The sequence below is a fragment of the Larimichthys crocea genome, chromosome I (assembly GCF_000972845.2).
Source record: "Larimichthys crocea isolate SSNF chromosome I, L_crocea_2.0, whole genome shotgun sequence".
Lineage (NCBI taxonomy): Eukaryota > Metazoa > Chordata > Actinopteri > Sciaenidae > Larimichthys > Larimichthys crocea.
The window spans coordinates 15,300,906-15,322,341 of record NC_040011.1 but is presented as its reverse complement, the minus strand read 5'-3'; the positions used below and the strand labels follow the sequence as shown (position 1 = coordinate 15,322,341).

General features: G+C 41.8%; 1 protein-coding gene across 9 annotated transcripts in view; it reads left to right on the top strand.

Moving 5' to 3' along the window:
- The window catches only part of foxp1b (forkhead box P1b), a 150,481-nt gene extending 130,196 nt beyond the window's left edge, over window positions 1-20,285 (top strand). For 7 of the 9 annotated variants that reach the window (XM_027279262.1, XM_010734950.3, XM_019267265.2 and 4 more), the window contains 9 exons: window positions 3,504-3,591; window positions 4,822-4,905; window positions 9,003-9,207; window positions 9,413-9,489; window positions 10,123-10,224; window positions 11,390-11,511; window positions 12,369-12,438; window positions 12,635-12,801; window positions 15,476-15,620. In XM_027279262.1, coding sequence (XP_027135063.1) covers window positions 3,504-3,591; window positions 4,822-4,905; window positions 9,003-9,207; window positions 9,413-9,489; window positions 10,123-10,224; window positions 11,390-11,511; window positions 12,369-12,438; window positions 12,635-12,801; window positions 15,476-15,620 — 1,060 coding nt within the window. Of the gene's footprint in view, window positions 1-3,503; window positions 3,592-4,821; window positions 4,906-9,002; window positions 9,208-9,412; window positions 9,490-10,122; window positions 10,225-11,389; window positions 11,512-12,368; window positions 12,439-12,634; window positions 12,802-15,475 lie in introns of all 9 variants that reach the window. The other 2 variants (XM_019267268.2, XM_010734949.3) reach the window with 2 other exon arrangements.
- Window positions 20,286-21,436: the final 1,151 nt, after the last annotated feature.

The window sequence follows — 21,436 nt, the reverse complement described above, 5'->3', positions numbered from 1 at the left end:
TCAACATTTTGAATCCTCTTTTCGCTTTTTGATTGTTTACTTAAATCCACTTTGAGCGCAGTTTGCTTTAGGAAAGCTTATCACACTGGATAGGTACAGTTTCTGTTCAAAATGAAAACAGGCAGTTATGTTCTTTTTTTAAAATATTATTTTCATTTTATAAACATCCTGTGACACATACTTATTAAACCACGTACGCACTTTCACACATAGACACACATATTTCAGCTTTGGGAGTGCCCCCTTAAATCCATCACTATTTATTGTATTCTGACATTGCCTCACCCTTTGTTTATAGAAGAGAGGGGAATTAAATTCAGTGTGCCCGGTAAAGCTCTGCCTTCAAAAGTCTCTAAGTGCACTCTGCAATGTTTTTACAAGTGTTTTTATCATGGCAACATCTTGTTTACTTTAGTTGCCTGCTCAAACTGCTTGGAACATGTTAAGAAAACATTTGGGGAGAGTCTCCACAAAGCTGCCTTTGTTTAACAGCAGGCAAGAGTGCGAGCAGCTCACCAAGGTGTTAACTCTCAAACCCTTAAGCACTTCCACATGAATCCCAGCAACTGATACTGTGGGCCTCCAAAAACAATCAAAAATATAATAATAAAGAATACATCAGGCATTATAATGCTCGTACAAAAGTCTCCAAAGGTTGGGAGAAATTATGAAAATATAAGTGAAGATATGTGTGTGTGTGTAGTCAGCACAACACAGTGTACCAGAGAGAAAGAAAGGTGAGGAGGACTCTAACGTCAACCAGATTTCAGCTCCACATGCCAACAGTAACAACTAACACGGGACTGAAATGTTGTTTTAAACTGTGTGTGTATTTATTCTATCTTTTAAAGAAAACATTACATACCTACACTCACTATCTTGATAAATACAAAGCACCAAAATCCCTGTTCCTGTTTTTTGGGTTCAGCACACAGAAGGGTGGGGCTGGGTTCACGGCAGAGCCTGGTGTTTTTATGGGGGTCAGGACCCCTTCTCTTCAGTGTCCAGTCAGAGGTCAGAGCCAGTGAAACACTGCAGTGCCCTCTAGTGCTGCACTGTCTGTCTGCTGGAAACACTAACACTCCTCTCTCACAGCTCGACACGACGTGGTGATTGCACCACTCAGAAAAAAACACAAATAAGCCAAACATGAAATAACTCAAATATCAAATAAAACGAGTGTTTAAAAAACCTGAAATCGTCGCATCAAATTTGAATCCTCTGTGCTATATTTTAATACTTAATACTAAATAATAAGAAAAAAGAAAAAAATTGAAATATGCATCAGAAATGTTTAATGCATTTTAAATGCTAATACTACTGTAAAGATGTGTGATTTAATTTTAAATTCCACCAAACGGTGAAGATGATAAACCTCCCCTCAAAGACAGCCTTAAACTCTGGGTCCAGTCTATATAATTATAAATCGTAACAAACAAACAAAAAAAAAAAAAAAAATTAGTAGGCAAACTAACTGATATGTAAAAAGCCAACTGTTACAGGGATGTCTGTTTAACTTGTTTTATTGTGGCAATTTACATTAGGGACTGTCATCCTGCCAGAGAGCTTTTAAAAGTGGCTTCATTGAAGTCCGGAAAGTGACACATGCCAACGTTCATAGTCTCTCTCGATGTCAATTCCCCCGTATCCCCTGCTCCCGTGTCCAGACACTCCTCTCAAGGCTGCATTAGGGCCATTTGAATATTTCATTTCCTATTAATTATGCACTGTGACTCTCCATGTCATTAGAAGAAATAAAGTGGAATGTAACAAAGGATGAAAAGAAGCAGGGCACATGTCTCCTATGAACAGAGAAATTCCAAAGCTGCTCACGTAGGCCACCCTTCATTGAAAATTCAGTCTGTGCCAGTTAAATTGAAGTTGAAACGTCTTTACCTATTATTTTCTTCTTTGAGATTTAGTAAGATGTCCTGAAATGTTTACCAGTTTCATTTTCCGACCTACTTAATTAAAGGGGCATTTATTTGACTCAAACAAATGGAAAGCCCAGAAGAAGTCTGAATTGATTTCAGCAAAGGGGGTTATTGCCCACGCTTTCTTTAAATATGCCGTTTTAATTCCCTTTTCGTCACAATAATTAACTTCAAGTGCTGAATGTATATCACAGTCATTTTGAAAAATGTATTATCAAAACACAATGGGAGGACCTGAAGAGTGGAGGGTGGGAGGGTGGGAGGGATGGAGGGGCGCACGTTTTCTGAAAAGATTTAAATCATTCACCTCAAGGTTGAAAATTCCACAGCTGAACAGAAACCTTCACATTTCAAGCAGAGCACTATCAATTCTGCTTCCCTCCACATGTGTCTTGTTTTCTGAGCGTCTGCGCTGTGTTTAATGCACAAACGTGTTGTCTGTACATAAAGCAACGGCGTTCAAATTTATTGGGCTATCATAACGCCAGCGCTGCCACCACGCCATCACACGTTGACTCGTTGGCTATTTTTGATTTGCAGTAAATGACAGAAAAAGTGCATTTGAAAAGGCAGGCACGTTTACACACCTCTCCCCCCCCGTCTGCCGGCGCCACTCTATGCACACAGACATGCCTGGTGACAGTGACCTACATGGTCACCGAAGATGTGATATAATTTATGATATATATAATATATTGGATCCATTAGCGAGCATAATGAAGTAGTGAAATGAAAGGGTATTTGTGAAATCAGTTCAAACATCCTGCTCGGATTATGATTAAATGATTAATGAAATGCCCCTGCATAAGCATTTTCAAACAGTAATTCATGCGGCGGCTGATAAAATTCCTCCAATCATATTTCCTTCACTTGTGAACCTTATCTCCACCATTTTATATAAATCACAGAAAAAACCCTGTCTGCTACCCGGCGAGCTACTTATTTAGATTAGTTATAAACGTACAGGAAAAGAGAACATCTTCCCTGTATAAAATAATCACGCATAATTATATCCATAATTCAAGTTTGTGACATATCCCACCTCCTCGCCCTGTTGTCCTCGGCATTTGGTCCGGCTTTGCTCAAATTCTCTTAATTGTTATGACACGATTAGCAGAACAAAAAAAACTCCCAAAAAAAAAGGGCAAAAGAAGAAGAATAAGAAGAAATGGCATTAGGGCAGCGGTGCATAATTTAGCAAAGGAGTCCAACCTGAAATTCTTCAATCGCTCGTCTTATCTGTGAGCTGTAGTTGGTGCAGACATGACTGTCATGAAATATTAAGTATCATTCTTGTACGGTAAAAGAAGTAATTCTTCTGGTGCTGCAGATTTTGCGAGTTTAATCTTTTGCAGCATGTTGTTAGTTTCATGTCGAAGCTCTGAGTAATATTTACCTAAATGTTACCACAAATTCTCCATGCATAGCGCTTTGACTCAATTACCAGAATGTGTCACTGCATGACACGTCACAGGACTTTTGTTTCTTACATGTATAAGAAGGCTGCAGACAGCGAAACTCAGACTGACATCAGCTTTTTGTCTGTGTTCTCTGTTTTTTGTTTTCCAGGCATCTTAACAATGAGCACGCCCTGGATGACAGGAGCACGGCCCAGTGTCGGGTGCAAATGCAGGTCGTACAACAGCTGGAGCTGCAGGTATTGTCTCTGAGTTTGTTTTGGCCCAAATATTTGTGTGTCTTCTTCTCCTGACACTTCCTCAGTGTCTGCCCAGCCCCTCCCTGTCCCTGATATCACAGGGTCACTCATTGTGGTTAGGGGAGGGGGGGCAGAATAAAATAATTTTGTGCATTTGCAAGTAATCAGTCATTAAAAATGTGTTATGTATGCATGACAGCCAGGAAAAGATATATGAAGGGCCCGGGGCTAAGTAGAGAAGATAATTACATTTTGAATTTTACTGGGTTTTAAAGTTATTTATGACTTTTAACTGTTTGGCACCAACAATAAAACACTTAGTGAAATGACTCGTCAGTGTTAGCGTGGCTAGGCGAGTGACTCAAAGCAAAAAACAGTAGAAAACCTTTGACAATAAGTTCTAATATGTGTGATCTTTCTACTTCTTCGAGAAATTAAAATCTGCACATGTACATTAAGAAAAAAACATGGATCACTGTCATCCCATTAGGGGGTCATTATAAAGGCCAGTGTCTGTGTGACGACGTTGGGTTAAATGGCGAACACGACCACTGTGTTAATGTAAGGTTGCACTTATTTATTATTATAAAACCAACCATTCCATTAAACTGTATTTTTATTAATTTTCTGCTGCCGCAGTTGCAACGCAAACACAGTAAGGATCAAATGTAATGCATTCCAGATTTTTGTGCAGCTTTCTCTTCTGGTTCCCATATTAGCCACATAATACCCCGAAAATGACTGATAATGAGTATAACACAGTTGCGGTTTGCAGGATGTTAAACTTAAACAATGAGAGTTAAGTTGCTCAAACATTACACCGTACCAACATCCTGTTATTTCCGCTCTGTTGGTGTATGATCCAGAGGGATGGCGTGAAGGTTTATCAGACACAGACTTCCTCTGCAGGCAGCCTATCACCATGATTTAAGCTGGCAGCTAAGACAGCGCTGAGTTTCAGACAGGTAGAAAGGGCCTCGGCTTGTTATTGGCAATGAGACACGGTATCTTCTAACCTTGAATTGGAGACAGTAGTTAGGTTTTCTGAAGTTCAGAGTTGTTGACAGCCTCAAAAAGCATTTTGACAATAAATAATTAGACAAACTCGAAGGCAAAAAGATCGATGATTGTAAAAGATGCCTACAATGCCAAGGAATCTATAGTATGTATAGAATTAATAAAAGATGTTTTTTCCTTTTGTTCATAAAATGTTCTCTTTTCTCATTACAGCTAGCGAAAGACAAAGAGCGTCTGCAAGCTATGATGACGCACCTTCATGTCAAGTCTACGGAGCCCAAAGCAACCCCACAGCCGGTGAGCAGCGGCCCTGTCATACGTCTCTCTCTCTCGTCCCTCCCCCATCCTTTTGTTTGTCTTAATTGGCACACATGTATTCATTAATCCCTTCCTCCATCTTCTTATTTATCTGTCTAAATAAAAACAGCTGTTCTCTTGAGGGAGGCAGTAAATATTGTTTGGACCACATCTGCTGACATCCGAGATTCAATTTGGTGTCTGTGATGAACTGGATGCACACTCTGTAACAGCCTCAGCCTCAGAGAAGCAGCACATGTATAGGCAGACAGAAAATACAAGAAACAGCGGAATCACAGTAATAAAAACATTATATATTATAAAGAGATCAAATATAACATTTTATTTTAGTGCAAAAAGTGCTTTTCTGTCAGAAGACATAAAATTAAAGAAACATTTATTAAAATACCAACAAGAAATTAATTATAATTATTATTATTTTTAATTTTATTTTTTTTATGAAACAATTGAAGCAATATATTAAAATTGCTATATTTTAAGTAGGAGCTGAAAATCTGATTTTACTGATATGTATATTAAAGATACATTGAAGAAACATTCTGATGTCTTTAAAAATCTTGGTGTGAGTAGCACTTGCAGATTTTTATTTTAATATTGATTTTCTTCCTCATTTAGAGTTGACAATTGGTCAGGAATTACACGCGGCCATGTATAAAATAAAGCAGTAAAATTAGATCCAAACAGAGGCTAATTTTTGGTGGAGGTTTAATTTACTCCAGTCAAACATTCAGACAAATAAAAATGTCTCACATTTTTCAGATTTAAGTTGTAGATACAATTTTTAAAGTTGAGTTTGGCATCAAAGCCAATGCCAGAATGAAGAGCAAATTCAAATCTTTCAGGATGAGTAAATAAAATAAAATGTCTGACCAGTGAGAAGTTTTGCTGCATGTGAACAACTGAGAATCTAAATAAACGTAACAGCAGATCAAATTATTATCTTCTTGATACATTCCAGACATCGTGCTTATCACTCTTAATATATGCCATGCCATAAAGCCTGCTGCTTAATCCCTATCCTATAGGGGCAAGGGCTTAACATATGGCATTTAAGTGTCTGCGCTATTTTGTCATGTTTAAGAAGGGGCCTCAGCACCATATTTCAGCCTGTATGACAGTCCATTCAGAGAGCCAAATGTGCAAAGATCATTTTACTGCAGGGCGTGAATCTGAAATCACACACACAGATACACAGTATACATGCAGCGGTCTTGTCCCATGTGCAGCTTGGATCATTTATTTACAGTCAGAGAGTTGGCTATTGATGTACAGAGGCTGCATGTGCGCTCCACGCAGTGCAGCCAGTCGTCATAAAGCGCCCGGAGATGTCGAACGACAATAGGCTGTCTGTAAAAGCTGCGCCTGTGTCACACACACACACACACACACACACACACACACACACACACTCTGATTGTGTAGATTAGAGTGCAGAACGAGGGCTCTGACACAGGGACATTTGTATATGAAAAGTGGTAGGGGCGGCAGATAGCATCTTGAGTTCACTACCTCTCCTCTGTCCCCGGGGCCTGTGAGAATGGCTGTGTCAGAGCTCAGCGTTAACACTCTCAAGGGGGCAAGCTGAGATTTTTATTCAAATAAATAGACTCCCATTCTCCAGCGCCGCTCTGCCTGCTGCAAGCCGCTATGAAATGCTATGATAAATATGTCTGGCTTTGGCTGGGTGAGTGGTGGACTTACACAGGTCAGGGCCCCCCCTTGCCCCAGTGAAGCTTTGGTGAGATTGCAGCATCAGAGGTGGTCACCAAACGAAGGAGAGAAAAAAAAAATCCTCCTTTGAGTTGATACAGAATGAAAGTATTCTCCGAGCTGACTGGAGATCCATTCTGAAGAAACGATTGTGTTCTTCCAGTAATTGCTAGTTATGCTTTTCTGCTGTTCTCTGCTGTTGCATATAATAAAGGCATTTATAAGTGGCCAACTGTCATAGCAGAGTAGCTCAGATGAATTTGCTGGTTTACATTTAGTTATAATTAAAGACAAACAAACTGATACTGTGCATGCACGGCGTCAAATGAATAGGACTCATTTTATTCTTCTGAGGTGGACGGGGGCGGGAGGAAGATCAAAACCAAATGTGCCACATTAGCAATGCCTGTTTCTGTGTGTGTGTATGCCCGCGTGTGTGCGTGTTTGTATTTGCCTCTCGGTGTGTGGGTGGGTGTCTGCACTCGGTGTCACTAAGCATTCTTGTCAGAAATCTGACCTTTTACGCCATACATAATTAAGGAGGGACTTTTTGTTTATTTTCTTTAGCAGCTTGCCGAGTCAAAGCCAGTATAATTAGATCACCAATTACCATTTAATTAATTTCAGTCTGAAGTCTCATTTTGTCTAGGCACTGGAGTGAGCCCAAATGGTGAGGCAAACAAAGGCAAGGCTATTACCAGCCTGTCTGGCCTATTGTTGAAGCCTCTCTGTGTTTATTGCCAGGGAATATGGATGAAACATGAAACAAAGCCTGCTAATCCACAGGAAGAGAAGTCAACACAGCAGCCCCACTCTATTGATAGCATTGTGTCAGAAACACGCGAACCCTAGTGTGATTTATTTTGCTCGTGATTTAGAATAACACGTCTTCTGCTACTGTTGGTGAGGATGTAGTGTACTTTTGTGCATCCCAGCAGTAATCCAAATTATTCGGGGAGACTCTGCCAAAAAAGCCAGAGTTCAGCTTCCAAAACGTAAATAAACATTGTGAGGACTTGGACACATGTCTGTCTCTAGTTTTGATCAGAGCAGTTTGAAACTTAATAATTTAAAAGAGATGTATATCTCTGGTCAAAAATTAAAATAAGTTCAAATTAACAATAAACAAAACAAACCATAAAATACAATGAAATGTGACAATGAAATGTCAACAGTGAATCGCGTGGGTAGAGGATATGCGTACAGTCAGACGTCAGTTCACGTTCACAGTCTGTCGTCAAACCCTCTGCCACCTCTGCGACATGATCAGCACAAAAAGACACATCAGATCCGTCGCGATCAACACGTGATGTCACGCGTGAGATGTGTCTTTTCCCAGCCCTCCGTTTCTCTCTCTGTATTTTCTCTTCTCTCTTTTTCTCACAGTCTGAAGTCATGTTTAATTTGGAAACTGGCCTCCTTCGGCAAATTAGCAATTAGAACAATTTTGTTGGAATATGTATCTGTGTCATTAGTTTTCCTGCCAATTAATAGCTGGAGCAGTGTGGGGGGGGTCAGGCTAGAATTTTCCACTTGACTGCTGCTCCACTATGGAGGCTTGGCACTTGGCTCAGAGCCGCCACAGCTGCTGGAAGCCATGCTATACCTTTGGAGCACTTGCCATAATTAGTTTACCTTGTAGCCATTATTACTTAAATCCCTCCTTCTCCTCAGCCCATCCACACACATGCAGCGCTCTGTGTTCAAACCAAATATCCTCTGTGTCCGTGAAAATACTATGAGGCCATCTTTACAGCGGCCATCGTGGCCCTGATGATGGAGGTCAGTCAGATACAGTACTTAATCATCAGATCACCTCCATAAGCAGCTCCTAATTAGAGTCCTCACAATACAATTTCGGCTCGTAATTAGCCCAGATTGGCTTCTTCCTCTGGCTGCCTTATTAGCGGGGCTGCTCAGCGGTAGGTGAGAATCACACTGTCATTTTTCAGAGCTGTTTCGGGGCCGCCCATCTTCCCTTCTATACTCACAGCCCACACCAGTTAGCATGCTGCGGACCCACAGTGGATGGATGAGGTGGGGTGGTGTTGTCCAAACAGGACAAGAGGGACAAAAGATGTAACAAAAGGCGACGAAACAGAAAGCTGGGAACGTGCCCGACACGACAACGACAGAGAGGGAGGGAGGAGGGAGCAGAGCGTGGAGAATAGAGGAGGTGGAGGAGCGGGCCTCCAGGGTTGTTTTCCAAACATTTAGCGAACGTTCATGGATCATCTTAAGGCCCGCCTGCAATTAGAGAAGAGATGTGCATAGCCAATGAGGCGTTTGAGACACAGGGGTAATTAGAGGACTAACTGTGCCCCTGTCTGACTGTCTGTCTGTGTGTTTGCTCTCCCTCTCCTCAGCTCAACCTGGTGTCCAACGTCACATTGTCCAAATCGGCTCCCGAGGCCTCTCCTCCTCTGAGCCTGCCACAGACCCCCACCACACCTACGGCACCCCTCACGCCGCTGACCCAGACCCACTCCGTCATCACACCGAACAGCCTTCACAATATGGGCCCCATGCGACGACGCTACTCGGAAAAGTACAACATGCCCATCTCTCCAGGTACTGCAGGATAAACACACACACAACACACACACACACACACACACACACACACACTCATCTCAGTGACAAAACGTGTCTGTATATACACACAACTGTGTAATCATGCTATAATTTGTGCTCTCAGTCACTGATAGGACACTTACTGTTGACACCTGAGTATTTTATCCCACGTTGACGGTTTGTGTTTGTTCCCTGTGTGCAGATCTCAGTCAGAACAAAGAGTTTTACATGAATGCAGATGTTAGACCGCCGTTCACGTACGCTTCATTAATAAGACAGGTAAGGACTCTTTGCTTGTGTTTTACTAATCTGTGTAGATTTGGGGAAATAGGAGCCTTTAACAGCCTCCACACTGCACAGTCATAGTGAGAGATGCACTCAGCTATTAAGAAGGTCACCGGCTACATTTCTGTGTTCCTCCCCTGTTAAATTTCAAACACAATTTAGACAGAGGAGCAGATTAAGCATCTTTAAATGAGTGCAAGAATGCGTGCAGGATTCCAAAAACAGCCACACATGACAATTGCATTTGATTAAGCATTTTCAGTGTCGGTGATTATTACCAAATTCATTTCACACAACAGTAGGGATGAACCTGTTTTAAGATGGCCAGTCAATTATTGCTCAGCCGCAGTAATCTGGGATCTCAGGAATTAATCTGAGCTGGTCATAATTGCTGCCCTGTAATCTGCCTGAGAAATGTTTCCGCTTGCCCTTCATTTACACCCACAAAGAAAAATATATTCAAATCTGCCGTTTGGAATGAAAAAGTGCTCAAGATTCCTGTAAACACTTCACATACACAGTTCCTCTGCTTGTTGTCTGTGTTTTTTCTTAAACCTGCGTGCCTCTTGTGAATTATTAATGGGCAATATTGTAAGTGTTTGTTTCTGTCACTTGTTCCTCATCCAGGCAATCCTCGAATCTCCAGAAAAGCAGCTAACACTAAACGAAATCTACAACTGGTTCACACGAATGTTTGCATATTTTAGGCGCAACGCAGCGACATGGAAGGTAATTTTGCTGTTCCTGCCGACTTCTTTAAACCAGATGGAGACATTGTGTTGATGTTAGCGAGAATTAAATGATAGCCAGGCATAATACCTTTTTATAAATGAGCCTCTATCCTAACACATAACAATACTCCACTTATTCTGTCCAAATGAACCGCCCTTTAAACAAACATATGAACCACACAGAAAAACCGAAAGAGGTGGAGAAGCAGTATGTGCATTCTTGTAAGGAGAAGACAGAAAAAAAGAAGGAGAAAGAGAGAGAGAAGAAAAAAGAAAAATCTCCCCGTAATATGTGGGGATGTTCTGGTGGTGGGTGGCATTAGTTTAACTTTGCAGTGCTCTGCCAGTGACTCCTGGCTGAGCCTCTCACACTCACTTCTGAAGGGAACACTGTGTTTCCCACCAGGCCACAAACACATGCAAACACACACACACACAACAAAAACAAAACAACAATCTGAGTCAAAAAGTGAGATTTGGATAAGAAAGACAGCGATGAAGCACTGAAAGTCTCTCTTCAGCCTTAACTGATCTGTCACATACACACACTAATACCACCACCACCCTGCTTCACCCCTGTCTCCATCAGCTCCTACATTGACTGACAGAGGGCACATTGGTGTTATTCCACAACTCTCTCTCTCTCTCTCTCTCTCTCCACACACACACTTATTATACACCCATGCAATCAGAGGGATGATGTATGCAGGTCTACTTTCATGCCTAAATGATTTGGACTGGACGGTGGATTTAAGTTTTAATAGCTCTTTCTCCTTACATTGTAATGAGGTCATGTCTAAATGACCTTTCCTAGTCAGTGCAAATATTCAGAATAAAAATGTTAGTTTCTGTATCTAACTCATTACCGGCTGATCAGAAAAGGCAACGTTGTGAATGATTAAAAAAAAAAAAAAAAGAAATGTCACTAACCCCATCACCATGGAAACCCAAGAAATATTTCTGTGTTGTTTTAAGTCTTTTGAAACTTTCGGGACCATTTTACTGCCAATAAGATTCTGGTTTATTTATTGTTTTCATTCAAGTTTCATCCAGTTCCTGTCAAAATATTTCTTCTTTGAAATGATTTTTTTTAACCATGCAGACATGTTTACTGTACTGATAGCAACCTTTTCTTTCTCTCCTTGTCTTTACACCAACTGCAGAATGCAGTCCGGCATAATCTTAGTCTTCACAAGTGTTTTGTGCGGGTAGAAAACGTAAAAGGGGCTGTGTGGACAGTCGACGAAATAGAGTTCCAAAAGAGACGGCCTCAAAAGATCAGTGGGTAGGTTCAGCCTGTTTAGCCCCGACTAGAGTGTGTCTCACCGTTCACTGATGGGAAAAGGCTGCTGCTGCTTCATGTCATTGTCTGTGTGCCATGACGTCCCTGCTTGCATTGGCGTGCCTCCCCTTCATGCTTTCAGAAACCTTTTGGTGATGCCTCATAACAATGGCTTTTTTTTTATTTTGATCCTCACATTCTGTCCTCCTTTTGTCTGTCCTGGTGTCTGTCCTCTGTCTCTATCACTGTCCATCACTACATCTGCATCTGGCTGCCTACCCCCCCCTCCCCCCCTTCTCGCTGGTGTGGTTTTCCCAGGGTGCCATTCGCACCAACCTTTCCCTGCATAAGTGCTTTGTGAGAGTAGAGGATGAGTTTGGGTCCTTTTGGACTGTTGATGATGAGGAGTTTAAGCGCGGCCGCCACATACAGCGAGGCCGCCCTCGGAAATACGTCGCTGATGAGAACTTTGATGAGCTGCTCGTACAGTAAGCACTTCCGCCTGCTCTGCAAACTCCAGAGGGTCCAGCCCCACCTGCATGCCGCCCCCCCATCTCCCTCCTTCTCCGCCGCCTCGGTGTTGTCATCATGCTTTTTGTGTTTGGCTCGCTATCCATCATGCTCCATCAACCTGTTCTTTCTTCCCATGAAATGTGTTGAAGATAGTTGTGTGGTATTGTCAAGTGATTGAACATCTTAGAACTATAGCCTTAATATCCATATTACTACACCAGTAAATGTGTTTAGTTCTTATACAAAGTGCATTGATTTCTTTTTATGAAATAAGATACTGTAGTTGAAGAATGCATGCTAGGTGAGACACGAGTCTGTGGTTTGTAATTGAATTTGTCTGTTTGCAGAAGTCCAGCCTTAGTGAAGAACATTCAGACCAGCTTGGGCTATGGTCCGACCCTCTCTGCCGCCTTCCAGGTAAAAAAAAACAAAACTAAAGTGACTTCATCTTTAGCTGCCACGCTCCCAACTTTGAGAGAGTGAATAATAAAAGTCTCTGCTCTAGTCTTTGTTTTGAAGGGCTGTGCTGGTATGAAAAGAGTGATGGGCAACTGAGAAAGTGCTGACAACTCTCTTCCGCTTCACATTTAATGCTTCGGGCTTTGCTTTTCAGGCTTCAATGGCAGAAAACAACATACCTCTATACACTACTGCTTCCATTGGAAGTCCCACCCTCAACTCCCTGGCCAACGCCATCCGTGAGGAGATGAATGGAGCGATGGACCATGGAAACAGCAACGGCAGTGACAGCAGCCCGGGACGCTCGCCCCTGCCAGCTATGTGAGTGGCACACACGCTTTCTATCTCCACCACTACAGTCTGTGTAAGAAAAGAGAAGTGGGGGTAAAGAGTTTGAGCTGCCTACTCCACCAAGACAGCAACACTCTAAATAGATTTAGACAGAATATTATTTCAGTGCCCACCCAGAACGCTCTAATATTACCTAATGCATGGCATCAGATGAAACAGAAACAATGCCGGAGAGGACAATAAATAAAGTGAAGAGGGGTGATATTGGAGTGGTGTGTGAGGTCATGGACAGAGCTGTGGCTCGCCTCCCTGCAGAAGAGGAAACTCCACCTTTTCGAAGAAAGAAAAGAGCGGAGCCTCTCTGTTATTTTAACAGCAAGTTTATGAACTCCCCTCCATGTGTCCTGCTGTCTGTCGGAGTCTTAATAATCAGCATTCCAATTTGTTCAAATATTCAAAATGCCGGAAAGCAGAGTGACAGAGCTCCGACGCGGTGAAACATGAGCCGCGACACCTTCAGGAACGCCTCTGGGCCGCTGAAAGGAAAACACAACACAAAAGCATAATTAGTCTGGAGGACATCATCCAAGATTCTCATGTAGGAAAGTTGTGGTCGGCCTGGAAACCACAGCTCCCCATTCACTTGTTGTATAGGAGTGTCTGCTAAGTTGTTTGAAGCCTAAAATAATACAGCGCACGCTGCATCGTTTCCAGATGTGGGGGCAGACCACCGATGCGGGTAGACTCGGGGATGGCCTCCTGAAATGTCTGAGCTTGGGGGAAATTGTGCCTGAAAACAAAAAAAAAAGGTGCAGTAATGAGCTCCTGGCCAAATGGAGGAAAGTGCCATCCCTAATCACTGTGAACATAGCTCTGAGCATGGCTGTGGAACAGGAAAGGCAGAGACAGGATGGGTGTGCTGGCCTAAAGGCAGCCTGCTTCTCCCTTTGCCCCTCTGCTTCTATCTTTAGGCTGATGGAGCTCGCAAACTCTTCCTCCATAATTATGTCTATAAGCTTTATTCAAGCACAAAATGAGTTCAGTCTGTTTTCTCTTGCTTTTAAAGAACTTTATTCTCTTATTAACAAAACATACCCACTGTTTCATGCCTACGGATTGAGCATTAAATGCTATATACAGTAGCGCCATCACTGGAAGTCTCCTCTGGCTCAGGGGAGAAGCAATAAACTGACATGTGCAAAAGATATCCCTGTTTTACTGTGACGCCCCGGCTCACAGTGTTCCCGATACAAGTTCATCACCACTGTTAACAGTGTAACGACATGTGTTTTCCACATGTGCCAGCGTTGCTGCCGGTTGACAGGACGCAGCTTTTTAACACTGTGAGGAAACCAGAGCACTTCTCCTAAACAGCCAGACGAGAAGCAGGTATCCAGAGACGGCTAATTATAAGCAAAGTGTAGAATCAGCATGCAGTTCAATAGCATCATAATAACAATTTCATGTCTGCCCTGCAGCCACAGAGTCAGACCCGAGGCTACAGCACTTGTGGAGTTACTTTGATGTGAAAATGATAGAGAAGCTGACTTTACTTTTTCCCCTTTTTATAATTTACACAAAAAATATGTCGGCTCATTAGCATACGAGTGTCTCCATCACAATAGTTGCAAATCACACAAGACGTCTTGGAGTGAATAAATCAAATGTGTGGCTTTGGTGATGAAGAATGTGCCAGTGTCCCTTGTTGTTGTAGTAAATGAGCCTGGTGCCTCATCCTGACACCGCTCTACCTCCTCTACGGCAGCCTGGCACCGCGGGTTAGAGCGGCAAGTCCCCTGCAGCTGCTCATAATGTTTTTAGTTTTTTTTTTTTTCTTTTTCTTTTTCTTTCTTTCTCCTTTCTGCCACAGCCAGGCCTGCTCTCCCCCTGTGCTTTATTCCTGCTCTGCTTCTGTAATGAGAAATTTGGCAGATCTCATCTCTTTAGTGGCTCTTTTGCCCAGGCTGTGAAGGGGGGCGGTGGGGGGAGGGGGGCTCATGTTTTTGCCTTGTTTACAAGTGACAGCGTTATTATTCTCATAAGGGCTCTGTTTCTTATCACAGTGTTGTGCTGAGTGAGCCGCCGCTGCTCTCCTCGCGCGCCTTTCCTGCCAGCGCTTTTCTTCCCTTATTGACACTTGGTTGAAAATATGCATTAATTCTGGAGTTTAAAGCATGTACGGCGGTGTCTGGTCGCTGTGTTTGCTTGAAGTTGATTAATGATAGAAGCCGGCTCGGGGTCGTCCTCTGGAGACCCGCCTCGCAGGTTGTGCATGTTAACGAGCAGGAAGGGGAACACACAGCGCGCCGCTGATCCTCCGCCACCAGGAGGCTGACAGCGGCAGCCCACTCGCTCCGCGCAGTCCATTCTCTCCTCTCCTCGTCTCACGTTGTTAATCTTCCTCATTTATCAATTCTAAGTGAATACCCTGTTGTCGGTTGCCATGAAAATAAAAAGCCTGCAGCTTTGCCGGGATTGGAATACCTCAAAAGAAAGCTGAAATTATCATCAGCACCAGTGAGGCCCCCGCTCACAGTCTCACTGATGCCAGACATTTGTTTTTGTTCCCCTGTTTCCTTCTTTATAAACAGAATCAGCACAGGTCTGTATCGTTTTGTGTGTGTGAAAGGTTATTAAAAAAAAAAAAAAAGGTTTAAGAAAGTTAAAGATAGCAGAGCTTCATTTTTCACTCTCTTCTCTCCAGGCATCACATCAGCGTTAAGGAGGAACCACTGGACCCCGAAGACCACGAAGGGCCCCTCTCCCTGGTAACGACTGCCAATCACAGTCCGGATTTTGATCACCACAGAGATTACGACGACGACCAGGGCCACGACGACATGCTGTAAGGCTAGAGCCGCCTCCCCCCCTCCCCTTCCCCACAGCCTCAGAGGCAGAGGCAGTCTGGGTCATCTGGGAGACAGAAAACTCTCCGCAGATACCAAACACTGAACTGCAGTCTCAGCCACTGAAGACAGCGCTCAAATGTCTCCAAGTTAACTTTTTAGTGCCATTACAAAAAAAACATAGCAAAGAACTCACACACACACAAAAAACAAAATACGCCCCCACACGAGGGATTTTTTTCCGCTTACTTTCTACTTTTGATTCAAGTAAAGCTTAAAAAAAAAAGTGAAAACAAACTTCATTTCTACTCATGTGTGGGATCGGACTTGTTTGGTACGGGGTCGACGTGTTCGCGGACGGAGACCCTCACCATGGAGCCAGGATGGACTTGCACTCAGCGGACTGCAAGAGAGGGGTTGTGTCTTTCCCCCCACCCACCCACCCCCCATCCTCTCTGTATCTCTCTCTCTCTCTCTCTTTCTCTCTCTGCCTCCCTCTCTCAGACACACACCTCTGACCACAAACTCAAGAGAGAGAGAATGACTGACGTTTAATTTACACCGTGTGTGTGTGCGAGGGAGAGCAAGCGCGGACTTCAGTTCATTGTCACTGCCTTCAACACTTCTCATTGGTTTGTTTCCATTTCGGACGGGAGGGGTGTTGTTTTTATTTGGGGTGTATTATTTTGTTTGGGGGGTGAGAGGTTATAGAATATCAACATAATGTGTCTTTCCATTCAATGCTGTTATTGATGTCGCATCTTTTTGTTGTGTTTGTTTCTTTTAAACTGATCAGACCTCATGCCCATGCTGTGGAGATTCTGTGTGGTCAGCACTCGATGATGAATGTTTATGATTTCCTTTCATGCTGTTCTTTTACACACACACACACATGAAGCAGAATGTCAGATACCAAGTAGTATTTTTCTGTCATTTATTCCACAATCTTCAAAAGAAAAGAAAAAGAAAAAAACATGTACCCCACCCCTGACCCCCTCTACCACCACCACCTCCTCCTCCTGCTCATGAAGTCCATTGGCAATGCACTACTCATAATGAAGGCTCTCTCCACGCATCAATGAAGTTTAATTTAAGATGCGAATGAATGACAGAGAAATCATGCAGGTTATGATTTATCCTTATGAAATTATACTTTAAAACAGCCCCTCACAGCAGAGCATGTTGAGCTGCAACAGAATTTCTGATCACTTACAAGCTCCGGGGTGGGTTTTTTCTTCTCTTTTTTTTTTCGTTAAGGAAAAATGAAAATGTCAGGTGTGCACCGGCAAAGATAATGATTTAGACCAACTAATTGTGATTCCAGAACACAACTGTCATTGTTAATCAAACGTGTCTGCTTTTCCACGCTGTAATTTCATTCTGTGCTTGAAGATAAACGTGCATTCCCTGTAGATTTATTTGTATCACGCGCATGGCTAGTTTTAAGTTTTTTAGTGAGTGTTAATAATTGCACAGTGGATGAAAATGTTCTCTTTTTTTTCATCAAGGGGTAAAAAAAAAAAGACTTGCAATAAGACCTAAACATTGCACATTCCAGCATTTGACAGCCGTCATAAAGGGCCCAAGCATACAGTCCATGCCATTTAGAGAATGTGGAAACCTCGACTTCAGTGTCATCCAAAAAGCCAATAGTTGTAGTCCACAACATTGAACCGAGTGGAATCCACATGTGGTTTTGTGATGCAGCAACAAAAATTCCAGCTTTGGTAGAGAGTCAAATTTAAAAGAGACCATGAATTTCAAGACTGCAATCAACCACTTTTAATTCATGTTATTTATTATTAGTATTGTTATTATTTTATGTTTTACTTGGCTCTTTTTTTTCCTTTTTAGTTGTTGATGTGTTTGAATATCTTGTTCTGTGACTACCAAAGATAAACTACAAAGTCAATGTTGTGTGTTCCATGCAATAGCAGATAAGGCCAAATATCTCCCCTCCATTCTCTCCCATTGGACGATCTCAGCAGCCGTGATCGAGCCCGTGGCAGATCGAATCGAGGGAAAACGCTCCTCAAACTGGTGTTTTCATTCATTTTTATAGAAAAAATAAATAAATAAACCAAAGGGAGTGTCTTGAACAGGACAGCTGCAGTAATGTTTGCAGTGACCAAATCTGAATGGGAGGCGCTGATAGTCTGACTACATTATGACCAAATTAGGGAATTTTTTTTTTCTTTGTCTTTGGGCCAGTGAGTGGAAAAGGGAGCTTTTTGGTCAGGAGCAGATTTGTGTGCAACATAAAGGGTATGTAGATAAAGGAAGAATATACTGGTAAATGGAAAAAGCTTTGCAGAGAACAATGTGAAACGGATTCTATGCTTCAACTGGACCACACAATGATTCAATGTTTCTCTTCTTTTGTTCCTTATTCATCTGTATCCTTTGTAATGATTGTATGCCACTTTGTAGGGGTTCTAGTGTCTTTGTTGAGATTGGCAAGACTTTATGATTGTGTTTAGTTTCTGTCAACTTATTACTTTTTATATTAAAAAACACTCCTGTCAACTAATAAGCTGGGTACAAGGTACTTTATGGCAGTTATTGTTATTATTATCATTATTATCATCATTATTATTATTATTATTATTATTATTATTATTATTATTAAGTTCACCGCTCATTAATTAAAATGGATAAGGGCAATCTGTGGTTTCCAGAAGATGTATTTAATGTCCAGGCAGCTGTGGGATGGGTCAGTTACAGCCGGGCTAGGATCGTGAGAACGGGGCCTAGCTCGTCCACAAACCTCCAGTCATGGCCGGTTTGTTTGGTATTCAGAAAGGAGGAGAACGCGCTGGTAGATTAGAACATTCTCAGCATGTGTAGCTCGACATTACTAAAGATAACAGCATGAGAAAACCGTTTGTACGCATACCTCAGTTCAAACCTATAGGGAATGATTCAATTAAACCAGAGAGAAAAGAAAACAAACAAACATTTCACTCAGTTGCACTTGGTTGTGTGTCTTGCATGTATAGTCTGATACTGTAGAGAGAAAATTACCACACAAAAAAAAAAAAATGAAATTAGAGCTTGTTTATCCTAAACGTTTCATCCTGTTTTGTTTTTTTTGCCAAACCAATCCAAACCTCAGGCCTTTTGTTCATTCAAATATCACCCAGCTGTGTGTGGCACCATTCATCCTGTCAAAGCCTGTTCTCTGATGTACTGATGGCTTGTTTTAAGAGTGTTCCAATATTAGGTTGTACATACATGTCAGTATAGCCTTTTGTCTTTTCCTGTCCTTCCTCCCCGACTCTCTGTCTCGCTCTCTCTCTCTCTTTCTCTTGCTTTTTTTTTTTAAGATCAAAAAATACATTTGTGTTATGATGTTTGCTTTATCGCGACTGCTTTGTATTAACTATGAAATAGCTATGAGAAAAAAACTGCTGTATGTATTGGAATAGCAAACTGTGCTGCAAATGTATTTTACTTAGTAATCCTTGCTTTAAAACAAAAAAAAAAAAAAAAAAAAAAAAAAGGCAAAAAAAAAAAAAAATCACATCATCCACGCAGACATCTGGGTGAGCTGGGCAGGGGCAGGCTGGGGGGGAGATTATCCCCGATTTTGGATTTTAAACTGTAATATAGAAAACAGACTTTTCTCTGTTATCATTGACCTAAGCATTTTGTACAGATTTTTTTCCCTCTTTGTGTTAAGCTGTTTTTTGATACTTCCTTTTGATGGTCCAACCACTGCCTTCTGTGGCTGTATGTTAAAGATTACTGCTCTGAGAAAAGGGCAGACAGGTATATTTCCTCGACAAGGCGGAGATATCTTGCATGACTAATCCCAGGGTCAGAGATGGGAGGGGTGGGGATATGGTTTAAGTGGTCAGTAATAATATAAGGGTGTATCAATCTAATGATATTTTATATGAAATCAATAGGAAAAATACAAAAAAAAAATATGCAGTGCCAAGATGTAAAGAATATTGTTAAATGCTGTCTTTTTTTGTTTTGTTTTGGGGTTTTTTTGTTTTGTTTTTTGAAAAATTCATTTCACTCGCACATCAAAGACGTGTCCTTCTCATCCATGTCACGTAGGTGAAGCACATTTTGTTTGGCATCAAGATATTTATATTTTTATCTCAAGGGTCATTGTAAATGAGTCAAACCAAGCACAGCAGGCAGGTCAAAGGTCAGACGCTGCTGGAGACTAACGTCCTGCAAACTGCGGCCGTGTGGCATCAGACCCCCCCCCCTTCGACATCACACACACACACACACACACACACACTGGCACCCGAGCTAAAACGCCATTATTTCATCCATCACGAACCATCCAGCCTGCTGTCACACCGTCCCCCTCTCTCTCACACCACACTTTGTTTTTGGGGTTGGGTTTTTTTTTTTTTCCCAAATGGGGGGGTGGGGGGCCGCCCAGGAGCTGTCACGGTGCTCTCATCCTGCAGCAGCTTTTCTTTTCTCTCCTTGTTCTTCTTTGAAGATGTATTCTGTAGTTTCTTTTTTTCCTGTTTTGTTTTTTTTCCTTCTTTTTTGATAAGAAATATTATTGCTCATCACTTCCATCAGTCTGTAACCTCCTCATCATTCCTCGTCTGTCTGATGCAGACCACTCTGTTGTAGTCAGTGGCGATGACTGACGTGAGCATTCTAAACATGCAATAAAATGCTGGTTGTTCACATCGTTTCCTTCCAAGTGTCTCATTGTATTCGTTTGGTTACAGTGTGGCTGCACATTTTCAACTCGATCACATGACCTCCAGTGATGACAGGAGAAAGGTTTAATGCAGAATTGAGCAGTCATCTAAAGTTTGAATACATCTACACGACTTTTTGTCATGACTTGCGCTTGGAAGATGAACTTTGCAGCACCTATAAACCAAAGTAGACTCTGCACACCAAAAGTTAAAGGAAAACACTCCTGACTGATAGATTATAATATAACTAAATATATTATCATGTCAAGAGTGTTCAGATTTGCAGGTATCACCTTTAAAACCCCTCTCTCTGCTTGTTTCCTACAGACCTGTTTGTCATTTGCTGCAGGACTCTTGTCTCAGCCTCAACATTAAATTATATCGTAATTAAAAGGAGACAGTTAAACTGTCTTTTCCTAACAGCAATTTAGGTAACTGCATTTGATAAGCTATAAATTGTAACAGCATTAAAATTCTAGAAATAATAGCGATATGGATTTGGTGATGGGAACTAATGCTGATGACCAGGACTTGCATTTTTACGACGGAGGTACAGGTCATGTTGGCCACTAAACAGGAGACAGAGATCAAGTCTAAGCACTTTTAATCTTGTGAAACAAGCAATTACAAATAGTTGCATTGATTTGTTAAAAAGCTTTAGGTGACATAAATCGTTTCTTGCTTAGCTTATTGCTGGAAAACATAAATGTCAAGTGTATTATTAATTAAGGCCTTTGAAAGACAAGATTTAATGGAAACGATATAAAATCACAAGCAATCTTTCTGTAGGCAGTATTTCACAGGACGGTCAGGATCCACGCAGACCCGTGTTGTTTTCATGACACTGATCACAAACTGGATAGCATAAAGTTAGAAGAACACACACTAATGGAAGATGTTTGTGTTCAGAAGTCAGCCAGAGCAGACGCATTCACATCAATTAATCTCCGCACAGTAACTTACACAGAGGCATTAACATATGATATTAATATAGACCATAAAGGTGGATGAAATATTATGGGAACACTATGTGTCTGTGTCAGATATATTGGTGCAGTGACATGATCAGCCAATACCGGCCCTCTACACATAAATCTGAATATCCCTGCAGACCATCGACAACACACCAGTGTA